Below are 25,025 nucleotides of genomic sequence, written 5' to 3' on the forward strand. Positions count from 1 at the left end.
TCTGTCAGTTGAAAATCGTTCATTCTTGAGTATAGATGTGACATTTTTATCTTAATATGACTGAAATACGACCACTAAATGAAGAATTAAAAGCAATTGCCAAGAACGAGTTAAATGAAGTTGAGAGTCGTATAGTTGAAGATATTTCAACACTAAGAACATGGATCCAAAAACAACCACATTTGAGGGCTCGTACGGATGACCAATTTTTAGTAACTTTTTTAAGAGGCTGTAAATATAGTATGGAAAAAGCTAAATCAAAAATTGACTATTACTATACTATCAAAGCGTTAATACCTGAAATGTTTGTTAATCTTCAAATGACTGAAGAATTTGTTGAATTTGCACGCTTAGGGTAAGATAATAGATTTGTAACTAATACATATGTAACACATTTATAATTTTCATATTTTTTATTTTTAACTTAAGTTGCTTTTTAGTACTTCCAAAGCCACTTGGCGGCATCGGTGGCCCACGTATATACCTAACAAACTTTACAAATTTAGATCCAAATAAAAACAGTTTAAAACAATATTTTCGATATCATACAATAGTTCATGAGTTTGAGATAAATATGGATGATACTGGTATTATAAATGGTTTTGTTGAAATTGTGGATTACTCCAAATACAACCCAGCGTTCATAAAAGAATTTAATCCAATATTTTTAAAAAAATTATTAGTTTTTCTTGATAAAGCGGTGCCGATACGCATAAAAGGATTACACATCGTTAATCCTTCAAAGGAAGGAACAGTGTTTTTAAACATTGTGAGGACTTTTCTAAATGAAAAACAAAAACAACGAGTAAGCAAAAATATTATTTAAATATTATTTATTATTATAAATATTATTAATAAAAAATATATTATTCATTTCTTGTTAATATCTTTTAACAGCTTTTCATTCACAAAAGTCTAGAAGATCTTTATAAAGTAATACCAAAGGAGAATCTACCAATTGAATATGGTGGCACCAATGGTTCTATATCGGAGATTACAGCAGATATGGAAAAGAAACTTTTAGATTTTAATAATTATTTCATTGAAGAGACACAGTATGGCGTGGATGAAAAATTAAGAATTGGTAAAAAGGTAAATAGTGAAACTCTCTTTGGCATTGATGGATCATTTCGAAAATTAAATATTGATTAAAAGTGGTTTTGTTAAAATAGAAGGTCTACAGGAATATTCGTTTCATGGAAGCGATTTAATTTTATAACACTTGTAAAAGGTTTGTAACTTTACTAAACTACAATTCTCACCAAATTTTATTATGTAAAGTACTTATCAATAATATAAGACAATTTGATTGATTATAAACACTTATCAAAATATTTTTTTGTGTTTTATATAAAAAAGAACTAACATTCTTTATTCAATCCAACTGAAATATTCATGAAATATAATTATCAAAAACGAACAACTGAATATTCTTTCTTCGTTTGGTTTTTTTTCTTACTATTTAGTGTTTTTTAATAAATTGAATTGGGTAGATTGCAAATATCTGGCGTCTAGATTTAACAAAGGATTTTGGTTAAATGTAATATTAAAAGTAAATTTTCCCACTATGTCAGACTTTAGGACAGATTTTTTTTACTCTTAGTTAACTTTAATCGCTGATTAGTCCTGTAATTATTCAAGATGTGATACCATTCCCATCACATAAATTTATATCATATAAATAATGTTAAATGTTTAATGTTCCAAAACACGAAAAAGGGTGTGATTCCCTATATATATATATAACTTACACAAAATTTAAAGTAATTTCTATACTTGAATCCTTCCTTAACTTATTATTTTATTTTAAACTAAAAATGCATTAATAAAAATAAAAACTCACTAATTGCCTCTCCAACAAATGACGTTAATATGAGGTTAATCAATCTGTGATTTTTACTAGAATATTGCGTAATCATTGATTACATAATCAAAGTCAATAAATAATGAATGGACAAAATAAATAATCAAAGATTCTTAACAAATAATTAAAAATAATAATGGGGCTGATCTAATTATAGAATTAAATATAAAGGTGACAAGACCGATTTTTAAAGTTATAAGCTTTTTATATTGTAATTTTCATGTGAGAATTTATAACTCTTGAACCAAAGAAGGTAATGGAAAAAGTTGCCCATAGTAGTAAATTGCATCAATATCATATCAATAGTCAAATCGATTTCCCGAGTGCGTCTACATGACAAAGAATATTACTAGAATCACCTGTGCTGGACAAACTTTTTTCATTGCGGTACGCAAATTTTAGATCAGTCATAAACACAAAGCTTTTGAGGAATATATAAATTAATCAGTAAGAAGGGTGGAACTCTGCAGAAACCCCTTAGCTATCAAAGAGTAAAAATGTCAAGATTTTCGTCTAGAATTTTGTTTAATGCTATATCTGTTATAGCAGAAATCAAAGGATTTGCCAAGCATTTATCGAACACCTGTTAGTACAATTGTTTGTTAAAATTGAGATAATTATTGTCCTTCAGGCAAAAGTCTAGTATTTTACCAAATTTAATTTTAGATATTTTAGTGCAGTCTTTGATAATATTTCTATTTTTAAAAGATTATAATTTGTTATGTATAATTTGTTATGATAATGTATGATGAAAGAGAGTTACAGTCAAACAAAAAGACTATTCAACAAGAAATGTCCACAGATCGTGCTATCTCTCAATTACTATATACCTATATAAACTAATAACGGAGCACACATTAGGGCAATCGGTTTGTAGATACCTAGTAAAGTTTCACAAGTACTAAAAATGAACATAGCCCTTCAATGGATCTAATGCAATTCAGCTAACCTCGTCTCTAGTTCGTATCATTAAAGATTTGAAGAACTAAAAGAAATATCTTAGCTTAAATGCTATTGTATGGATCTTAGCATTTCAGTAGAATATATATTTATTTTGGTCTTTTATAACATGACTACTGATATTATGAATGATATTTCAGATGAAACTTTCATTAAATATTTCATAAAATTTTATATAGGAGTATTAAGAAATTTATTAATAAATCAAAATAAAATGCAAAATAGTTTATCGATGAAAATTGTAATTTTTATATACATTAACATATATCTCGTTATAAAGAGAATTTTTAACCTAATTTAACATCAAGTTATTTAAAAAAGCTAAACAGACAAGCAATAATTTGATTATAGTAATAACATATATTACCAGAAAGGATAAATACGAAAAATAAATAGTTTAAATAAAATAAATTCTTTACCTTAAATTTTAAAATTAAAATTAATTCTATAAAATAAAAATAAGAGATTACTCCAATAATCTTGATTCTTGATTCTTTTTCTTGAATTATAGTGCTATTACTCACTTTTACTCTATAATGGCTGGGGGCTTATCTCTTCCCCACACAAGGCTTTAACTAGGCTAAGAAATCATGTCATTTATTTGTCTTTTAGTTAATGACGGACCTTAAATCAGCATATCCTCCTGAGAGTCCAGAAGAGGATTTGAGGATTATTAGGGCGTGGTTAAGTAGCGTATCAACTTTACTGAATAATTTTAGAGCTCTGTCTCTAATATATTTTTTCACTGAGTTTTGTTTTATGATAGCAAATCTATTTCGAATAGGAAAGGAGATGATAGTAAAGAAATTTTCATATTCAATTTTTTCATTTTTTTGTTTTGGACTGCATTACACTTTATTATTATATTACACTTTTTACACTACATTCTATAAGAATTGTTTAAATAATTAAGCAAAAACTGTAATTATAAGTAATCATTATATATCTGATATTCAATTGTTATTCTAATTATTAATTATATACACACTTTATTAAGTATTAAGTTTAAACAAATAAATAAATGGATAAATTCAAAACACATAACATAAAAAAACAATAAAAAATAAATAATTGAACAATTAGAAAGAACAATGTTATAACATACGTATAACATATGGTAAAATCCATTTAAAGGTCTCTCTGTCAGTTGAAAATTGTTCTTTCTTGAGTATAGATGTGACATTTTTATCTTAATATGACTGAAATACGACCACTAAATGAAGAATTAAAAGCAATTGCCAAGAACGAGTTAAATGAAGTTGAGAGTCGTATAGTTGAAGATATTTCAACACTAAGAACATGGATCCAAAAACAACCACATTTGAGGGCTCGTACGGATGACCAATTTTTAGTAACTTTTTTAAGAGGCTGTAAATATAGTATGGAAAAAGCTAAATCAAAAATTGACTATTACTATACTATCGGATCGTTATTGCCTGAATTGTGTACGAATCTTCAAGTGAATGAAAAAATTATTCAATTTGGACGTGCAGGGTAAGATAATAGATTTGTGACAAGTATGTTACGTACGTAACGCACTCTTATAATTTTAATTCATAAATTTTATTTTTAAATTTAGTTGCTTTGTAGTGCTTCCGAAGCCCCTTGGCGGAATGGGCGGCCATCGTATACATCTAACAATTTATAAGAATTTAGATCCAAATAAACACCATTTAGTTGATATGCTACAATATCAAACACTGATTAATATGTTTGAGATAAATATGGACGACAATTGTGCCATTAGTGGTGTGACTGAAATTGTGGATTTGTCCAAACTTAACAAAGCAATTTTAAAGGAATTTGATCCAATATATTCTAAAAAATTAATAACTTTTTACAATAAGGCGCAGCCACTGCGCATGAAAGGATTCCACTTTCTTAATTGTCCAAAGGAAGGAGCAGCGTTTTTAAACATTGCGAGAAGTTTTCTAAATGAAAAACTAAAACAACGAGTAAGCAAAAATATTATTTAAATATTATTTATTATTATTAATATTATTAATAAAAAATATATCATACATTTTTTGTTAATATCTTTTAACAGTTTTTCATTCACAAAAGCCTAGAAGATCTTTATAAAGTAATACCAAAGGAGAATCTACCAATTGAATATGGTGGTACCAATGGTTCTATACCGGAGATTCAAGCAGATATGGAAAAAAAACTTTTAGACTTTAATAATTACTTCATGGAAGAGACGAAGTATGGAGTGGATGAAGAATTAAGAATTGGTAAAAAGATAAATAGTGAAACTCTGTTTGGCATTGACGGATCATTTCGAAAATTAAATATTGATTAACTTTTTTGTTATTGAAATTTTACACGATTTATAAGAAATTAATAACTGAGGTTATTAAAAATAATTTACTTTCTTCAATAATTTTTGTTTATTTTCACATTTATTTATCTAATTTAATTTACTAAAGAAATCAAATCAGATTGCTTAAAGAAACTATTCAGAATTGTTATTCATATTTAGATAAAAGAAAATCAAAACCACTCTTTATTCACATATAGTGTGAACTATATGATAATTAAATAAAAATATTAAAAATGTAATTTTTTGTAATATTTTTTTTTATTTAATACTTAATTTAATAATATAAATTTTAAAGTTATTTAAGTATTTTATCAAAACAAGACTGTAGCATATTATTGTCTTATTTCGATTTAAGAAGTATAAACGCTGGTATACCCAAAGGTACTGTCCTCGCTTCCACTTTTTATTTATTGTATACATCTGAATTGCTATCTTATAACTAATATATTACTACATCATAACAGGGAAAAAAACGCTTGAAGCAACAAGGAGTGAGTTGCAATTGGCAGTTAGCTTTGCAATGAACAGAAACGTGGAACTTGAAGCTTAATAACACTAAGACAATACACATCAATATCACATTAGAAAATAATAGCTTTTAAGTCCATACACATCAATGGTTCAAATACACCATATACAGTCGAGCTAGATATCTCGATAGAACGCTTCATGCGAAATTGCGTTGGAAGACGCATGTGAGAGAGGCACGACTGACTTCAGTTAAGACTGAACAAAATATATTTTCGCATCGGTAGGCACCCGATAATGCTTATACAAAACAAACTTCTGTTATATAAAAACTATGTTATATACAACTATAAATGTGTACTTTCGAAAACATTATTGCATTAATTCAGCACTTTTAATACAAAGTTTTATGACTGAGAGTCAATACTCCATATTATATAGGAAATTCTGACTCTTCCATCACAATCTCAATATTTTAATCATTATCAATGTAGTCAAAAAATAAACCAAGAACATAAACAAAGACTTTTATATCATGTTAATGTTGAAGCATCTTCATTATTCAAGCGAAGTGCTCAATGGCGACGGCTTAAACGTTTCTTTTAAATTATTTATGTGGTCTTACATTATGTTCCCATTGCTTTCATTAAAACAATTTATTTAATTTACAATGAGCTTTCATGTTTTTTAACTAAGTTAATAAGGAAAATTACAAAATATATTTCCGAAAAAAGAAATTATAGAAGAAGAAAATATAAAAAACAAGTCAAAAAAAAAACAAACTAGTCAAACATGTTCAGACAAGAAGTAAGAATGTTTAAAATGTTTATTTTTTACAGATAATATATATAACTGATCTAGGCCATTTTATTCACAATCCTGTCCCCAAAATCTTTCTTTTTTTAATATAACAACTTGTTTAAAATTTACACTTTATATAATAATAAATACCTATAATAACAAAAGTCTAGCAATTTGTCCCTTTGGATACAAAAAAAAGCTCGATGTGGGTCTGCCATACGAGTTAACGCAAAAAAACCTCGTAGACCAAATATCCATCTGCGAATCGCAACAAAATCGACCCATTTCTAAAGCAGTTGGTAATGAAAAGTGGATCAGGATCACTTACGACAACGTCAAGTGAAAATGGTCATGGTCAAATCGCGACAAGTTTCCTGAAACGGCCAGAAAGGTTTTGATGAAGGTTTGGTGGGATTTGCAGAGAATTATCTACTATGAAATGCTCCCCTATCACAAAACTCTTAACTTGGAGCTGTACGGCTAACAATTCGACCGCCTGAAGGAAACAATCGCACAGGAACTGCCACTTTTGAGCATTAGGAGAAGAATTGTGTTTCATCAGGACAACATCAGGCCACATACATCAATAATGACTGGCCAAAAGTTCCGAGAATTTGGTGACGAATGATTTTTTTCGTGAAAATCTTCGCTTCAAGAGAGGCTTGTATAATTCAACTGTCTCAATCTTTTGCTAATAAGGACGATGACTTTTATAAGCGAGGCATAATGAAATTACTCTTAAAAATGGAAATACAGTATCGAGCAAAATAGCGTATATTTGACCTAAATCGGATTATTGTAACTATGATAAATAAGCCTTCAATTTCGTTTTTACTATATCTGTTATATTACGAGAATAGAGTGACTATAGGTGATAAAAATATACTTTTTTAAAAAAAACTAATTGCTTCTTTTAAATTTAATAATATATAATTGCATAATTATATAAGATATATAGAATATATATTTTCTTAATTTAAAATTATTTATATTTTATGATAGGAAATATATTTCAATTAGAAAGAAATATGACAGTAAGGAAATTTTGATATTGTTGTCGTTGTTGTGGTTTCTTGAGTTAGTGCTATTGCGTACTTTTACTCTTTTGTGGCTGGGAGGCTTATCCCTGCCCCACACTAGACTTTAACTATGCAGGAATTCATATCGTTTATATATCTTTTAATTGATGTCGAACCGTAGGTCAGCATATCATCCTGTGGGTCCAGAGGTGAACTTAAGGTTTGTTAGGGCGGAGTTGGGCAGCGTAAAACTTTTTAATTTTAAATTTTTTATAAAAATTATAATTTTTTTGCTCTGCATTCTAAAAGAATTGTTTAAGTAATTAAACAAAAACTGTAATTATAAGTAATCATTTTCTATTTTATCTTCAATTGTTATTCTAACTATGAATTATATACACACTTTATTAAGTATCTGTATATAAGTATTATATTTTATTAGGTTTAAACAAATTAATAAGTAACTAAATTCAACACTTACAAAAAACACAATAAAAAAGAGGTAATTAAATAATTAGAAGGAATAATATTTAAACATTCATATATATGCTATAAAACAGTTTAAAGGCCTCTCTGCCAGTTGAAAATCGTTCTTTCTTGAGTATAGATGTGATATTTTTATCTTAATATGACTGAAATACGACCACTAAATGAAGAATTAAAAGCAATTGCCAAGAATGAGTTAAATGAAGTTGAGAGTCGTATAGTTGAAGATATTTCAACACTAAGAACATGGATCCAAAAACAACCACATTTGAGGGCTCGTACAGATGACCAATTTTTAGTAACATTTCTTAGAGGCTGCAAATATAGTATCGAAAAAGCTAAATCAAAAATTGACTATTACTATACTATCAAAGCGTTATTACCTGAAATATTTGTTAATCTTCAAATGACTGAAGAATTCGTTGAATTTGCACGCTTAGGGTAAGATAATAGATTTGTAACCAATATATATGTAACACATTTATAATTTTCATATTCTTTATATTTAACTTAAGTTGCTTTTTAGTACTTCCAAAGCCACTTGGCGGCATCGGTGGCCCACGTATATACCTAACAAACTTTACAAATCTAGATCCAAATAAAAACAGTTTAAAACAATATTTTCGATATCATACAATAGTTCATGAGTTTGAGATAAATATGGATGATACTGGTATCATAAATGGTTTTGTTAAAATTGTGGATTACTCCAAATACAAGCCAGCATTCATAAAAGAATTTAATCCAATATTTTTAAAAAAAATATCAGTTTTTCTTGATAAAGCGGAGCCATTGCGCAACAAAGGATTACACATCGTTAATTGTCCACAGAAAGGAGCAGTGTTTTTAAACATTGTGAGAAGTTTTCTAAATGAAAAACTAAAACAACGAGTAAGCAAAAATATTATTTAAATATTATTTATTATTATTAATATTATTAATAAAAAATATATTATTCATTTTTTGTTAATATCTTTTAACAGTTTTTCATTCACAAAAGTCTAGAAGATCTTTATAAAGTAATACCAAAGGAGAATCTACCAATTGAATATGGTGGCACCAATGGTTCTATACCGGAGATTAAAGCAGATATGGAAAAGAAACTTTTAGATTTTAATAATTATTTCATTGAAGAGACACAGTATGGCGTGAATGAAAAATTAAGAATTGGTAAAAAGGTAAATAGTGAAACTCTCTTTGGCATTGATGGATCCTTTCGAAAATTAAATATTGATTAAAAGTGGTTTTGTTAAAATAGAAGGTCTACAGGAATATTCGTTTCATGGAAGCGATTTAATTTTATAACACTTGTAAAAGGTTTGTAACTTTACTAAACTACAATTCTCACCAAATTTTATTATGTAAAGTAGTTATCAATAATATAAGACAATTTGATTGATTATAAACACTTATCAAAATATTTTTTTGTGTTTTATATAAAAAAGAACTAATAACATTCTTTATTCAATCCAACTGAAATATTCAAGAAATATAATTATCAAAAACGAACAACTGAATATTCTTTCTTCGTTTGGTTTTTTTTCTTACTATTTAGTGTTTTTTAATAAATTGAATTGGGTAGATTGCAAATATCTGGCGTCTAGATTTAACAAAGGATTTTGGTTAAATGTAATATTAAAAGTAAATTTTCCCACTATGTCAGACTTTAGGACAGATTTTTTTTACTCTTAGTTAACTTTAATCGCTGATTAGTCCTGTAATTATTCAAGGTGTGTTACCATTCCCATCACATAAATTTATATCATAAATATATATAAATAATATTAAATGTTTAATGTTCCAAAACACGAAATAGGGTCTGATTCACTGTATATATATAACTTACACAAAGTAATGAAGTAATTTCTATTAAGGAATAATTGAGTCCTTCGTTAACCTATTATTTCACTTTAAACTAAAAATGCATTAATAAAAATAAAAACTCACTAATTGCGTCTCCAACAAATGACGTTAATCAATCTGTGATTATCACAAAAAAACTAGAATATTATTATTATTATTGGTTAATTATTATTATTGAATTATTGATTACATAATCAAAGTCAATAAATAATGAATGGACAAAATAAATAATCAAAGATTCTTAACAAATAATTAAAAATAATAATGGGGCTGATCTAATTATAGAATTAAATATAAAGGTGACAAGACCGATTTTTAAAGTTATAAGCTTTTTATATTGTAATTTTCATGTGAGAATTTATAACTCTTGAACCAAAGAAGGTAATGGAAAAAGTTGCCCATAGTAGTAAATTGCATCAATATCATATCAATAGTCAAATCGATTTCCCGAGTGCGTCTACATGACAAAGAATATTACTAGAATCACCTGTGCTGGACAAACTTTTTTCATTGCGGTACGCAAATTTTAAATCAGTCATAAACACAAAGCTTTTGAGGAATATATAAATTAATCAGTGAGAAGGGTGGAACTCTGCAGAAACCCCTTAGCTATCAAAGAGTAAAAATGTCAAGATTTTCGTCTAGAATTTTGTTTAATGCTATATCTGTTATAGCAGAAATCAAAGGATTTGCCAAGCATTTATCGAACACCTGTTAGTACAATTGTTTGTTAAAATTGAGATAATTATTGTCCTTCAGGCAAAAGTCTAGTATTTTACCAAATTTAATTTTAGATATTTTAGTGCAGTCTTTGATAATATTTCTATTTTTAAAAGATTATAATTTGTTATGTATAATTTGTTATGATAATGTATGATGAAAGAGAGTTACAGTCAAACAAAAGCACATTGCAACACTCAGTTTTGCATTGGCAAAGAAAGACTATTCAACAAGAAATGTCCACAGATCGTGCTATCTCTCAATTACTATATACCTATATAAACTAATAACGGAGCACACATTAGGGCAATCGGTTTGTAGATACCTAGTAAAGTTTCACAAGTATTAAAAATGAACATAGCCCTTCAATGGATCTAATGCAATTCAGCTAACCTCGTCTCTAGTTCGTATCATTAAAGATTTGAAGAACTAAAAGAAATATCTTAGCTTAAATGCTATTGTATGGATCTTAGCATTTCAGTAGAATATATATTTATTTTGGTCTTTTATAACATGACTACTGATATTATGAATGATATTTCAGATGAAACTTTCATTAAATATTTCATAAAATTTTATATAGGAGTATTAAGAAATTTATTAATAAATCCAAATGAAATGCAAAATAGTTTATCGATGAAAATTGTAATTTTTATATACATTAACATATATCTCGTTATAAAGAGAATTTTTAACCTAATTTAACATCAAGTTATTTAAAAAAGCTAAACAGACAAGCAATAATTTGATTATAGTAATAACATATATTACCAGAAAGGATAAATACGAAATATATATATATTTTAAATAAAATAAATTCTTTACTTTAAATTTTAAAATTAAAATTAATTCTATAAAATAAAAATAAGAGATTACTCCAATAATCTTGATTCTTGATTCTTTTTCTTGAATTATAGTGCTATTACTCACTTTTACTCTATAATGGCTGGGGGCTTATCTCTTCCCCACACAAGGCTTTAACTAGGCTAAGAAATCATGTCATTTATTTGTCTTTTAGTTAATGACGGACCTTAAATCAGCATATCCTCCTGAGAGTCCAGAAGAGGATTTGAGAATTATTAGGGCGTGGTTAAGTAGCGTATCAACTTTACTGAATAATTTTAGAGCTCTGTCTCTAATATATTTTTTCACTGAGTTTTGTTTTATGATAGCAAATCTATTTCGAATAGGAAAGGAGATGATAGTAAAGAAATTTTCATATTCAATTTTTTCATTTTTAAGTTTTTATTTTACAACAAAGTTTTGCACTGCATTACACTTTATTATTATATTACACTTTTTACACTACATTCTATAAGAATTGTTTAAATAATTAAGCAAAAACTGTAATTATAAGTAATCATTATATATCTGATATTCAATTGTTATTCTAATTATTAATTATATACACACTTTATTAAGTATTAAGTTTAAACAAATAAATAAATGGATAAATTCAAAACACATAACATAAAAAAACAATAAAAAATAAATAATTGAACAATTAGAAAGAACAATGTTATAACATACGTATAACATATGGTAAAATCCATTTAAAGGTCTCTCTGTCAGTTGAAAATTGTTCTTTCTTGAGTATAGATGTGACATTTTTATCTTAATATGACTGAAATACGACCACTAAATGAAGAATTAAAAGCAATTGCCAAGAATGAGTTAAATGAAGTTGAGAGTCGTATAGTTGAAGATATTTCAACACTAAGAACATGGATCCAAAAACAACCACATTTGAGGGCTCGTACAGATGACCAATTTTTAGTAACTTTTTTAAGAGGCTGTAAATATAGTATGGAAAAAGCTAAATCTAAAATAGATTTTTATTATACAATCAAAGCCTTAATGCCTGAAATATTTACTAATTTTTATATGAATGAAGAATTTATTGAACTTGGACGTTTAGGGTAAGATTATATGTTACATATAATTTAAAGATTTTTCATTTTTCATTTTTAATTTAAGCTATTTTGTAGCACTCCCGAATCCACTTGGTGGTATTGGTGGCCAACGTGTACATTTAGCAGTTTATAAAAATGTGGATCCAAATAAATATCTCTTAAGTACTTTGTTTCGCTATTATATACTGGTTAGTGAATTTGAAATAAATACGGATGATAATGGTATTATAAGTGGTTTGATTCATATTCTGGATTTCTCCAAATTACACTTGACATTTGTAAAACAATTTAATCCAATTTTTGTAAAAAAGCTAGTGATTTTTATTGATAAAGCAGAGCCAATGCGCGTGAAAGGATTTCATTTCGTTAATTGTCCAAAGGAAACCTTAGCAATATTAAGCATTGTAAGAAGTTTTTTAAGTGAAAAACTAAAGCAACGAGTAAGTATATATATTTAATTAAATATTGTAAATAACATTTAGATATTAAAGATAATATTTTTTTGTTCATTGATACTTTTTAACAGTTTTTCATTCATAAAAGCCTAGAAGATCTTTATAAAGTAATACCAAAGGAGAATCTACCAATTGAATATGGTGGTATCAATGGTTCTATACCGGAGATTCAAGCAGATATGGAAAAAAAACTTTTAGACTTTAATAATTACTTCATGGAAGAGACAAAGTATGGAGTAGATGAAAAATTAAGAATTGGTAAAAAAATAAATAGTGAAACTCTCTTTGGCATTGACGGATCATTTAGAAAATTGAATATTGATTAACCATTTCTTTTTTTTAATAGAATGTAAAAGTTAATAGACTGTTGTATTTCTTTGAACTTTGTAGTTTTGTTTAGTTTTATACCATTTAATATGTTAAATAAGTTTTATATAAATTTGTTTTATTTGGTTAATGCGTCACTAAAATAAATGTTTACAAGATATAAAACTGACTACAACTATTTTATAAAGAAATTGGTTAGTATTTGTAAAAAAGTAAATTTGTTTGTATAAGATTTTTTTTCATCATCATTATTAGTAGCATCATCATTAGATTCAACGATCCTAGTTGAATCTTGGCCTCACTTTCAAAATTCCTCCACGTATCTCTCTCATTTGCTATCATTCTTTAGTTTCTTCTTCCAAGCTGTTGCGCGGTTGGATCCACATTGTCCATCCAGCGTAAACTCGGACGCCCTCTTTTCTTTCTTTCTTCTGGTGCATATTGAATAATTTTTTTGTTGGGTTATCTATGCTTATCCAGCTTAGTGCTGGTTTTTTTAGCCCTATTTTGGCCAATAGGTGCCATATTCGTCTCTAATTGGACCAAATATGCGACGTATAATCTTGCGTTCGAAGAGTTAATGATGGAGGTAATAATCAAAATCTTATATTATTTATTCGTGGAAAAGCTATATCTGGAGCACTTAATATTAAAGGAACTAGTCAATTTCCAAATCCTCCAATTATAATGGGTATAACTATAAAAAAAATTATAATCTTATAAGCTTTCATCAGATATTTTCATAATCCAAGTCCCTGCACCATACATTAAGATTAAGATTAAGACCATACATTAAAACAAAAGTCATAGATTCAGTGACTATTTCGTATTTATTGTATTTACAATATAGAAAAGATAAAATATATTGATATGTAACAAATTAAATTAAAAATTGTGTAGGTCACTGCTCTGCAGAGATTACTAAAGCAAACCATTAAAGTAGTTTGAGTAATAAAAATTAACTAAAAACCCATAACTTGTTACTTACTTAATATACATAAATTGATTACAAATCTTTAATTTAATGAACATTTATTAACAAAAACAGATAAAACACACATAAAAGAAGTACCTAAATCTTATAAATTTGCTTTAAGGCTGCATGTCTAAAAAAAATTACTAACCGATTGCTGTAAAAAATACAGTACCAACAGATACAATACCTACTTATGCATGTAGTCATATAATTGCATGCATATATATTAATAAAGTTATAGAAATAAATAATTTTTATGTCGGACTACGTCGATAAAATTTTAGTACTTCGTGATGCAAGTTTGCAGAGATTTTTCTTCTTTTAAGCTTATGGGTATTTATTTATTTAGTCAGCAATAAAAAAAATTATTTTTAAAATTTATTAATTAATATTAAACATGGTTTTGAATTTTTATGACAGAAATCTTTGTTTTATTAAATGCAAATTGTTAAAAAAAATTTATTCAAGTTGGTTAAGTTACCAAATTTGATATATACAGTGGCGGAGTCAAGATTTTGGCAAGGGCGAAAAAGAGTTGTTATATTAAAAAATGTTTTTGTCGAAATTTTTTTGCAGTTGAATAAATTAACTATAATACCTAGAGTCATTTATTAATATAAATACATACATGTGTATGTAAATACTTATCTATTTGTAGAAAATAATATCCTAATTGGTGTCATTTTTAAGAGATTTTTTCAAATACACTTATCGGAGCATTATTTTACTATACAAAAACATTTTCATTGCATTTGATTTCTATATAATTAAAATTTAATCAATGGTATACTATAAATTTTATAATAGAGATATTTAGACTTTACTCTCTCACTTGAATTTGGTAAAGTGATAAAATGACAAACGTTTCAACCTTCCTTTTAATTCTTTCTCGGTAAAGTTGTAAAATAAAACTGCGAAAGCAGCTGATTTTGATTCTTTTTTTTTTGAGTATATAGCAAGAAAATTGTAAAAAACACTGGAAAAAAAATTTAATATTAAATAAAAATTGTTCTTTCATTTAAATTTTTATTTTTGCTTTTATTTCATTACTAATTTCTTTTCAAGTACTTCAAATTTTAAATTAAATACAAGTTTTACACGATTAGTCTTCGCTTCGAATTGGACACACACGAGTACTTACAGTCCTATATACAGACTATAAACTAATTAAGAAATTCGAATATTTCCTAAGACCACTGTTGATGAGTACTTGGAAATACTCGAAACAGCGTTGTATGGTCAGCCAAATTTTAATAAATTAAACAACATTTTTGTCCTTGTCTTTTCTTTACTATTCGAATCTGTCTAACTTTTAAATAGTTTTTTTTCGTCTTAAAGACGCGTCACTCTCGGCAAGAAAAAATTACCATTAAAAAAAAAAACTTACAGATCTGATGCCTCAGCAATTCGTTAACTCTAAAACGTAACTTGATATAAACTAATAAACATTTAATTTTATCACTTTACATTTGAATACTCTTAATTATTAATAGATCTTATACGGATTAACAAATCCTACAACGAATAACAAATTTTATAATGAATATTTTCACACCGTTCAATCTGAAATATATATATATGTACACACTCATATGAAGTTTATTTTTAATTTTTGGAATAAATATTGTCTCATCTGCTTAAGTTGTAAAAAAGGACGAGCTAACTAAAGTTCACTACTTATTTACTATATTTCAACGAGATATTTAAGTCTTTGTTGGTGATTTTTGCTTGCATCATTCCTACCAACTAGTGTTGTTCGTATTCGAACAATTCAAATAGTTTGAATATTCGAATATAACAGAAATATTCGAATATTTCGACACAAATTCGTATATAAAAGAAAAATTCAAATATTTCAATGAAATTTGAATATTTCGAATATCAAATTATTCGAATTAAGTGAACAGCGCTGCTATTACACACTCCTTGCTCAAAAACTAAAATTATCGAAATTTCTGGTTAATATTAGTACTAAAATATAAAAACAAAAATATATATTAGAATTATATAATTTTTAGTATCTTCACCTTATATTGTCAACCGGAGATCATCCCCTTAATTCCCCGAATACACCACTGGATATATAAATGCCTTCTTTGTGTAGATTTTTAATTATTCTGTTTTATTTAACAAAGATTTTAATTTTTTTTTAACATTTTTATGCCAATTTTTAAAAAAATATAAAAAAATGTTCCTTTACATATACCATAGAAAGAAATGCAGACATTTTTTATATGTTGTATATATGCAATGTGGGTCATTTAACATAAGGCGATATCTCACAAATTTTAATTAAAATTTTGACATATTTCAAAGAAACGAATTAAAACCAAATAATAAATTGCAATAATATAATAAGTTTAATAAACTTTTGCATTTTTACAACAACAAGCTATAAAATCATAAGAAAAAATTTTGCCCATACAACAATAACTACACCCACATTTTTTAAACTATAGGCACATAACAGCACCACCAATATTTTCAATGACTGCTTACTCTGTTGACTCTGCTATTATATATACCACTAAACAATTCCATAAACATCGGGTATTAGCAATTAAAACAAAAACGAAATTTTTTTTAAACTTTTAAACAATTTTATGCCTTTTTTTTATACATAAAATATTTCTCGTTTCATATATTTTTTTTAGCATTTTTATTTCATATTTTTAAAATATTTAAAAATATATATATTTATACAAAGACTTTCTAGTTTAAGTATTATTTTCGATTTTGTTAACCTACAATTCATTTTTGATGCTGTTAGTTAGCACTTCTGTGTGGTTTAAGTGTTTTCTTTCCGGTAAGTGGAGATCACTGAAGATGATAAGAAAGAAATAATGAAGTTTCCACCCATTCGACAGTGAAAGTCAAAATTCCAAAATCCCCGTCTCAGTAATTAAGAACGAAAATAGAACTAAATATGCTTAACATCGAAAAATCTAAACTTATCAAAACCAAAAGGCGAGGACGGCGGTGAAAGATGTTTAACTAGTAAAGATGCTGGTATATCAAGGATAGAATCACAGAGAGGTTATTAACTATAGACTTTGTAAATGGAAGAGTCAAAATAACAGACGAAACTTCATCAAAGTAGAGTGAAAGTTGTTGGTCGTGTATCTCCTAAAACACGTCAAAACTGCAGTTACAATCTGCAAAAAAAACTATTTATCCATAAGTCAGACCTATGCAAATATTGCTATTAATATAATAAATTTTATTAACTTAATACCCTAGTATATATTAAGCTTTGTAGTTGATAATTGAAAATTGAAATTAACATAGCAGAATGGATTACAGTTCAAGAACCTAAAACAATTTCTTAATCAAAATAACAAACTGAAAAAATGCGGTAAGAAAATGATATTTTCCATTTCACGGTTGTCTAAACATATAGTAATGACGTGACACCATATAGAAATGAATCAGGCAGGTACGCTAATGGATTAAAAAACTATGTAAGTAACTTATAGCCTAGACAGATTCACATAGTTTACCGTCGTTTTCTTTCTGACTTCTAAGCGTATATATGTATATCTATAATTTTAAACTCATATTTATATTGAAAATAGATTTTAACCATAGATGCTATCGAAATATTTTGTAAATATTTTTTAAATTCAAACGGTAAGTTCCTTTATTTGAGCTATATGAAAATTATGTGAGATTAAGTATATTAATAAATGTTCAAATTTTTATATAAAATAATTGTAGAATAATATGAAGAATAGTCTTACTAAGGATTACTTATAATGGTTTTGAATGATATTTTACTTCCCTAAAAATCTTTGCCTAAAAGAGTGTTTATTGATCGATCATTTCATTCCTTTGCTTGAAGATAACTATTTATGTGAATAATAAATCGATAAAGATATATTATGAAGAAGAAACGTCTGAAGACTATACTGCAATGTACAATTATATTAAAATGTATAAGTAACTTAGAAATGTTATCATCTTTTTTGAAAAATTATATTAGCAATGTTACAATTAAATTAAATTTAATTAAATATTAAAACAATTGATATAATAAAAAATGCAATTAATTTAATTAAATGCAATTAAAATTAATTGGTTCTTATTTTTATAAGAATCGTATTTTTTTTGCATTTTAAATCGTATATCAATAAAAAATTACTATATACTTACTTTATACTTGTATTATAATATACTAATATTATTTGTACCTATAGATTTATACAGTTTATATTCAGAGGCGAGGCGTCGAATGGTTCAGAGTGTTCACTTTAAAGCTTCCTTTAAGATCTTTTTTTTTTTAGGTAAATAATCTCGCTATTTTGTTACTTAACATTTTTTATAATAGCTTTTCCAAACAGATTAACATAAACACAAAACGTACAATACAAACAAAATCACACATACATAACATTAATAAAAGAGAAAACACATTCCTCGTAAAATATACTAAGGTTCAAAATAAAAACTGCACCGCGCTGCTTACAAAGCATGCAAATGAAATAACATTCACATTGGGAATATGTTCAATATTGAATAAACACAAAACATACAAACAAATATAAAAATAAAAGAGAAAACAAGCCCCGCAGAATATGTACGTAAAATAATCATAACTCTTAAATTAATGCGTGCAAGCGGTTCAATAAAAAAAGTGAACCACCAATGTTATGCAAAGTAAATACAAAAGAGAAAAGAAATGACTGAGCGAAAATCGCTTACATTTGACTAGAGGTTCAGTCGACTAAACTGAACTTTAAGTTCATACAAAGCGTGCAAATACAATCAAAGTCACGGTTGCCGTTTTATATGACCAAATGGTTCAGTAAAAAAACTGAACCGCGCATAGTAAATACAAAGTAAAAGAGTAAATGAATGCATGAGAATTTCTTACTCTTATGTAGAGGTTGGAAATAAACCAAATCAAAGTTTTATACTAGCAAAAAAGTAAAGAAAAAAATTAAAGAAATTTGAAGTGAAAAATAATATTTAGAAATGGATTAATGTGTGATTAAAAATTTGATTCAAATATTTTTTTTTAAACGATCTTCTGAAAAAAAGGTTTTTATTCATAAAATGAATAGACCGACTCCAGATATGAAGAATTTGGTACCTGATGTAAAAATGTCGAAATCCGTGGTAAGTCGCCGTTTTCCTACAGTTATTTACCATAAAAACCAGTGGATCACAGGCTGCGAACATTTAATAAATTGTTTCGTTGGTCTTGTACGCTATTTACTTGTGGAAAGGACAAAACTCAGGAGTAGGGGGAATACGTTATAGTTGGAATTCTGTTTTGATCAAATTGTGAACACCTTGCCAAAAAGCTGACGCCTCGCTGCTGTTTATATTATTTATATCATCTGCAATAGCTTTATGAATATTTTATGTTTCAAGTTAATATCATGTGCGAATAGCTCCGTAAGACATAAACTTGACATTTAAAGAAATATCTACCAATCGATATAGTTTGTATCTATCAACTTTAACTTGAATTTTGAGTTTATACCTGTATTTGAGTTTTAGTTATAATTATTAATATTTTACCATTTTTTTATACAAATCAATTCGCTCAAGGAGGTTTATTAAAACTTGCAGAGTAATAATTATACCCATAACAACAATATTAATAATATAATACAACATATTAGAGCTGGTAAGTTACATTTTCATATTTCCAATTTTCATATAGAGTTTTCTATTTTAACTAAGTTGCAGTAATTTTCATCTTTCTAAATTTTTATAAAGATTTAATTAACTTGAATATCGTCAGTAATCGAATAATTGTTATTATTATTTTTTTTAATATTATAAGGTTGTTTGGATGATTTTCATACAGTGATTAAGTTTTTTATTATAATTTATATTATTAAACCATCCAATAGAAAAAGTGAACTCGAATATAAATGTTTTGAGGTAAATATATAGAAGATAAATACTATCTTTTTAAAGTGGTAATAATATCTCACTGGCTTTTTATTGTTCGTTACTTTAGCAATCTTGACTTTATAACTAACATATAATACTACTTTAAAGACAAGTTTTCCACAATGAAGAAACAGTCAAAATTTTGAAAAACTTGTGGGGTTGGATGAGGTGATAATAAAATGATGTACAACTCTTTACCCTTGATGAACACAAGCTTTGTATCAATGGTCATTTGATTGCTTTAATATAATGTTTAGTTTCCTGATGCTGACTTTAGACTAAAGTCAAGTTCTCAAACAAATAAAAATTTTTGCAAAATAAATTGTGATTTCTTTTTATTAATTTTTATTTTCTAACATTAAAAAAAAAATTTGACCAATTTTATATAACCTTTAAGCCCAATTAAACCCATAATAAAATAGAGAAAAGCTAAAAAAAATATACTAAATCAATGAAATTAACTAATCCGAGATTACTTAATCTTATAAGTAACGAGACATACTAGTATATATTTGCAATGAACTGCAACTAAACTTTAAAAACTGTGTCATAAACATATTGGTTGACTAGAGCACTGCTTTGGGTACACAAACCTGGGCTGTTTGAAATTAACAAGTAATAGAAGCACATTAAATATTCAAAAATTAGTATTGCAGCCAAAAGTGTCATAAATTTTATTATGTGGTATGATTTATTTTATTCAAAACAAATTTAAAAATATCTAAAGCAATGACATTAAAATACAGAACTAAGTCAACGGAAACCATTGGTATTTTGGTACACATTTTAAAGCCTAAACTGGAATTAAATTGCGTCTGAATGAAAAAATGTACGGTTAACATAGTATAGTTTTTTTTTATAAACATAACATAGGTAAGAATCAAAAATATTTTATTTGGAATTAAATATTTATTTGGGAGTAACTTCGAATCTACAAAATTTTATATTTATATAATCTGTTATATATACATAACATATATAACAGATTTTAATTATTTATTGTCTGTTCAACAGTTTCCACACGTACTTGTACAACTTCACAACTTCTACTACTTAAATCTATGCTTCGCCACAAGCCTGTAATAACCTCCAAAAATTTCTCTTTATTTGATCCAATAATCTCAAAAATTTAATGTACTTATAGAAAGTCTGTAATAAGAGTAACTTTTTAATGTTCAAATTTAATAAACACTGAGTAGTTGTTAATAGAAAATATGATTTTGTCAAAATATAAATAAATCGATCAGTAACAAATCGAGCATAATTGGTAGATAATTGGCTTATTAGCGAAAATTAAGTTTGAAAGACTATACAAGTCTTAACGATTGAAACAAAAACATAGAAATATTTCTATGTTTTAGAAGAACTAATGTATATCGGGAGTTAGTCATGAACATATTATGAATACTTACCGCAGATTTTTAAACAATGAATTATAATTTTGCGATTTGTATTAAGTTTATATGTTAAACTAAATAAGATAATAAATCCATTATAAAAAACGTTATTAATGATAGATTTCATAAGAACAATAATAATAACTAATCATTCCATTTCGATCTAATGAAATTTAACTATAAAATTTAATGGCCGTAAAGAAAAAAAGAATATAAGATTGAATGTGTATTTCTTTGGTGTTAAATTTATCTAATGTCTTGAGTTTCATAATAAATATTTTACAATTGAATTCTTAATAATGTTTAACATCAATAATAAATTAAGACTGAATAAAAATGCATTTATCTACAACAAATGCTGTCCGTTTGCCAAAATCTAAAAACTAAAGTTTAACCGCAAAAGTGGAAAATGCAAACAACTCTGTGTGAACATTGCAAATTCTGGCCTCGATCGTTAGCAGTTTTTACAAATCCGTTAAATGTAAGCCGTGTTTGTAGATTGTGATATGTTTGGTCTTGACTAGCAGATATAGAAAATTATACAGTGAATGAATAGAATTACACAAACTGAGAAAATTATTAAAGCGATTTTTTCAAATATTAGCTAACCACAGTTCTTACCGAAATTTCTGGTGGCCAAGATGTTGGTAACGCTATGACCTTGAGTTGGCGTTATTTAATGGCATTAAATTTAAAATACTCACAGATATATAAAAACAAAAAATTGAACTCAAATTAATTTATGAATTTTACATTTAAAATTGCGACAAGTCTGCGCAAATTTTTAAGCGAAACTTGTTCATGTATTTCCTAACCAAAATTTTGGTATACTCGCAGTCACATTAGTAAACCGTTAACTTACTGTCCAACCAAATCCGGTGCTGTACACAACCAATCACTGTTGAACACATTTCCAAAGTCAAAATCATCGAACATATAATTACCAAATTTTAGATTCAATCTGGAAACTGCGAAGGCCTTGAAATGGTTTATTGGCTGAGTGTATTTACAAGGAAGGAAGAAAAAGACGAGGAAAATTTTTTGGTGTGACTTTTTAACTTACATTAAAGATATAAACTAAAAGTAATTGGCTTAGACAAAGTAAAAGTATGTCACACATACATAACATTTCAAATAATTTCATGATTATTATCTTTAAATTAATTTTAAAATTGTAAAATATTTTATTTTTTATTTAATTAGTCTTTTTACCACAACATATGAATAAAAACCACATTTCAGCAAGAGTAATCATATCGGAATAATAACTTAACCAAAATATCTATTAATCTAAAGAATCGAAAGTATAGGAATAGAATGCTAATAAAAATGCAGTAAGTGAAAGGATACCAGTTATGATATTAACAATAATAAATTAACCAATAAATCAATAAATCGGAAGAATTTATCGCATGAGACCAAAATGCTTATATATAATAAATATACAGTAAGTAAAAGAGACAAGTAATGACATCAATAATAATGAATATACCAAAGGATCAATAATCTAAAGAATTGATCGCATAAAGATAGAATACTTATAGAAATAAAGTAAATGAAAGAGAAAAGTGATACACAAGAGAGAAAAAAGATCCATTAATTTGAAGAATCCATCGCATATAGACAAAATACTTATAAAAACTCAGTAAGTAAAAATATACTAGTAATGATACCGGCATTAATAAATTAAACAAAGAATCAGTTAATCTAAAGACTTTATCGCATGAGGCCAACATGCTTATACACAACAAGTGAAAAGGACAAGTAATGATATTAACAAAGGATCAATTAAGGAATTCACCAAAGGATCAATTAATGTGAAGAATTGCATAAGGGTAAAATGTTTATAAAAATAAAGTAAGTTAAAAAGAAAAATAATAATATTGCCAATAATGAATTAACCAAAAGATCAATTTGAAGAATCGTTTACATACAGGACAGCATACTTATAAAAATGTAGTAGTGAAAGTACACATCATTACCAGTATACTTTCACTTACTGCGTTCTTATAAGTATTCAGTCTATACGCGATCGATTCTTCAAATAGATGTTATGGTCAATTTATTTATCGGCAATAATAAATAATGTGCCAGAATAGATTCCGTCACCCGTTATTAAGCGACAAGTAGATTCGAATGATAATCTTAATGCAAATCAAGAAATATTAACTATATCACATTAAGAGTGTGTTGAGACGATCTGAGGGGACTACGAGAAACCATCTGCCAAGTTGACACGTTACAGATGGGTGAAAGAAATTAAAAGTGGAATACTGAAATAAATATAATGTCTTTAATAATATCTTTAATAATATCTTTAACACAAGTGCCATGTAAACGTAGAAAAGATGACTACAGAAGATTTTTAGATAAATTCAGTATATTTAAATTCAAATAATAAGGACATGTGATATATATCTATTTCAACACAACACCGTTTGCTATTATTTTGCGAGGGTTTTATAAAGAAAGAACAATTCACTAACTAATAAATATAATCAAAATATTAAGTAATCTGAAGGGTCCAACACATATTGACATAATGCTTATAGAAAGACAGTACAATTATTATTCTGTAACTGAAATCACCACTTCGAGAAAGAAAATTCGTAAAAATAATTGAAGATAATACCTCAATTAGCCCAAGAAAAATGTATGGACGATTGGGTCAAGCAAATTTGAAACTGACAAATTAATTTTTATAAATTATATAAGATCAGGGTATTAATAACAATAATATTAATTATAAAAATAATAATTAATAATTAATTATATTTTTAATTACTTACTACCTTCTTAACGCTACGCATGGAGGGTCTTTATTATATATATTATATACATATTATATAATATATATTATTATTAAGCAAATATATAAAAAAATATTGCACGCAATCATGTCAATTGTGAGTATAATGCAATTTGTTAAATTTAGTTTTTTAACTAGTTTTTCTTTAGTACATAATTTTTTATATTAACATAATATTAACATTAATAACAAAACTAATTTCCACATACTCTACGATGTTAATAAATATCAAAATTTGGTATTTAATAGCGCCAACTCGGTAAGCCAAGACTTAACTGACCTCGCAGCTATCATGGCGTGTTTAAACTCCGCCTGTCTTTAGAATCAATAGTAACGGGGTTTGGATTAGTTACACTGCGGTACTGTGTTCGCCAAAAATAATTACTTTTGAAATTAAAAATGTTTCAGCTATCAGACAAACCACAATAAAACGCTTTTATTTAGAAATTTGAAGCAGATATTTCGTTCTTTATTTTAGAACATCTTCAGTGCTTGATTTTTAATAAAAAGCTTAACTTAAGGTTTATGAATTAAAAATGACACTATTGAACTCAAAAAAAATAAAATGAACAATAATTATTTTTATTTTTAACATCACATATGTTAAGTGATCAGACAATAATAAAACTTAAAACTTTAAGTTTAAGTTTTAAGTTTTAAGTTAAGTTTTAATAATGATCACTTAACATATGTGATGTTAAAAAAAAAAAATAATTATTGTTCATTTTATTTTTTTT

At 26.7% G+C, this 25,025-nt stretch overlaps 5 protein-coding genes across 5 annotated transcripts in view; 4 read left to right on the plus strand and 1 right to left on the minus strand.

Annotated features, from left to right (window-relative positions):
- The first annotated feature begins 38 nt into the window (after positions 1-38).
- On the plus strand, positions 39-1,285 carry LOC119684737 (alpha-tocopherol transfer protein-like). Its single transcript, XM_038098845.1, has 3 exons — positions 39-355; positions 430-805; positions 898-1,285. The coding sequence occupies exons 1-3, from the start codon at positions 57-59 to the stop codon at positions 1,150-1,152; spliced, it is 930 nt and encodes a 309-aa protein (XP_037954773.1). The 5' UTR covers positions 39-56; the 3' UTR covers positions 1,153-1,285.
- Positions 1,286-3,979: 2,694 nt separating this feature from the next.
- Positions 3,980-5,153, plus strand: LOC119686392 (clavesin-1-like). The gene is made up of 3 exons (XM_038100966.1): positions 3,980-4,318; positions 4,404-4,779; positions 4,872-5,153. Exons 1-3 carry the CDS (start codon positions 4,020-4,022, stop codon positions 5,124-5,126), a joined length of 930 nt encoding a protein of 309 aa, XP_037956894.1. The 5' UTR covers positions 3,980-4,019; the 3' UTR covers positions 5,127-5,153.
- A 2,867-nt stretch (positions 5,154-8,020) lies between these two features.
- LOC119686391 (alpha-tocopherol transfer protein-like) lies at positions 8,021-9,296 on the plus strand. The gene is made up of 3 exons (XM_038100965.1): positions 8,021-8,362; positions 8,437-8,812; positions 8,905-9,296. The coding sequence occupies exons 1-3, from the start codon at positions 8,064-8,066 to the stop codon at positions 9,157-9,159; spliced, it is 930 nt and encodes a 309-aa protein (XP_037956893.1). The 5' UTR covers positions 8,021-8,063; the 3' UTR covers positions 9,160-9,296.
- Positions 9,297-12,081: 2,785 nt separating this feature from the next.
- LOC119676988 (alpha-tocopherol transfer protein-like) lies at positions 12,082-13,309 on the plus strand. Its single transcript, XM_038088255.1, has 4 exons — positions 12,082-12,423; positions 12,482-12,605; positions 12,729-12,857; positions 12,944-13,309. The coding sequence occupies exons 1-4, from the start codon at positions 12,125-12,127 to the stop codon at positions 13,196-13,198; spliced, it is 807 nt and encodes a 268-aa protein (XP_037944183.1). The 5' UTR covers positions 12,082-12,124; the 3' UTR covers positions 13,199-13,309.
- Positions 13,310-15,680: 2,371 nt separating this feature from the next.
- LOC119676989 (alpha-tocopherol transfer protein-like) overlaps positions 15,681-25,025 on the minus strand; it is a 10,732-nt gene continuing 1,387 nt past the window's right edge. The window contains exon 4 of the mRNA XM_038088256.1: positions 15,681-15,690. Coding sequence (XP_037944184.1) covers positions 15,681-15,690 — 10 coding nt within the window. The remainder of the gene's footprint in view (positions 15,691-25,025) is intronic.

Source organism: Teleopsis dalmanni, chromosome 2 (assembly GCF_002237135.1).
Source record: "Teleopsis dalmanni isolate 2A chromosome 2, ASM223713v2, whole genome shotgun sequence".
NCBI lineage: Eukaryota > Metazoa > Arthropoda > Insecta > Diptera > Diopsidae > Teleopsis > Teleopsis dalmanni.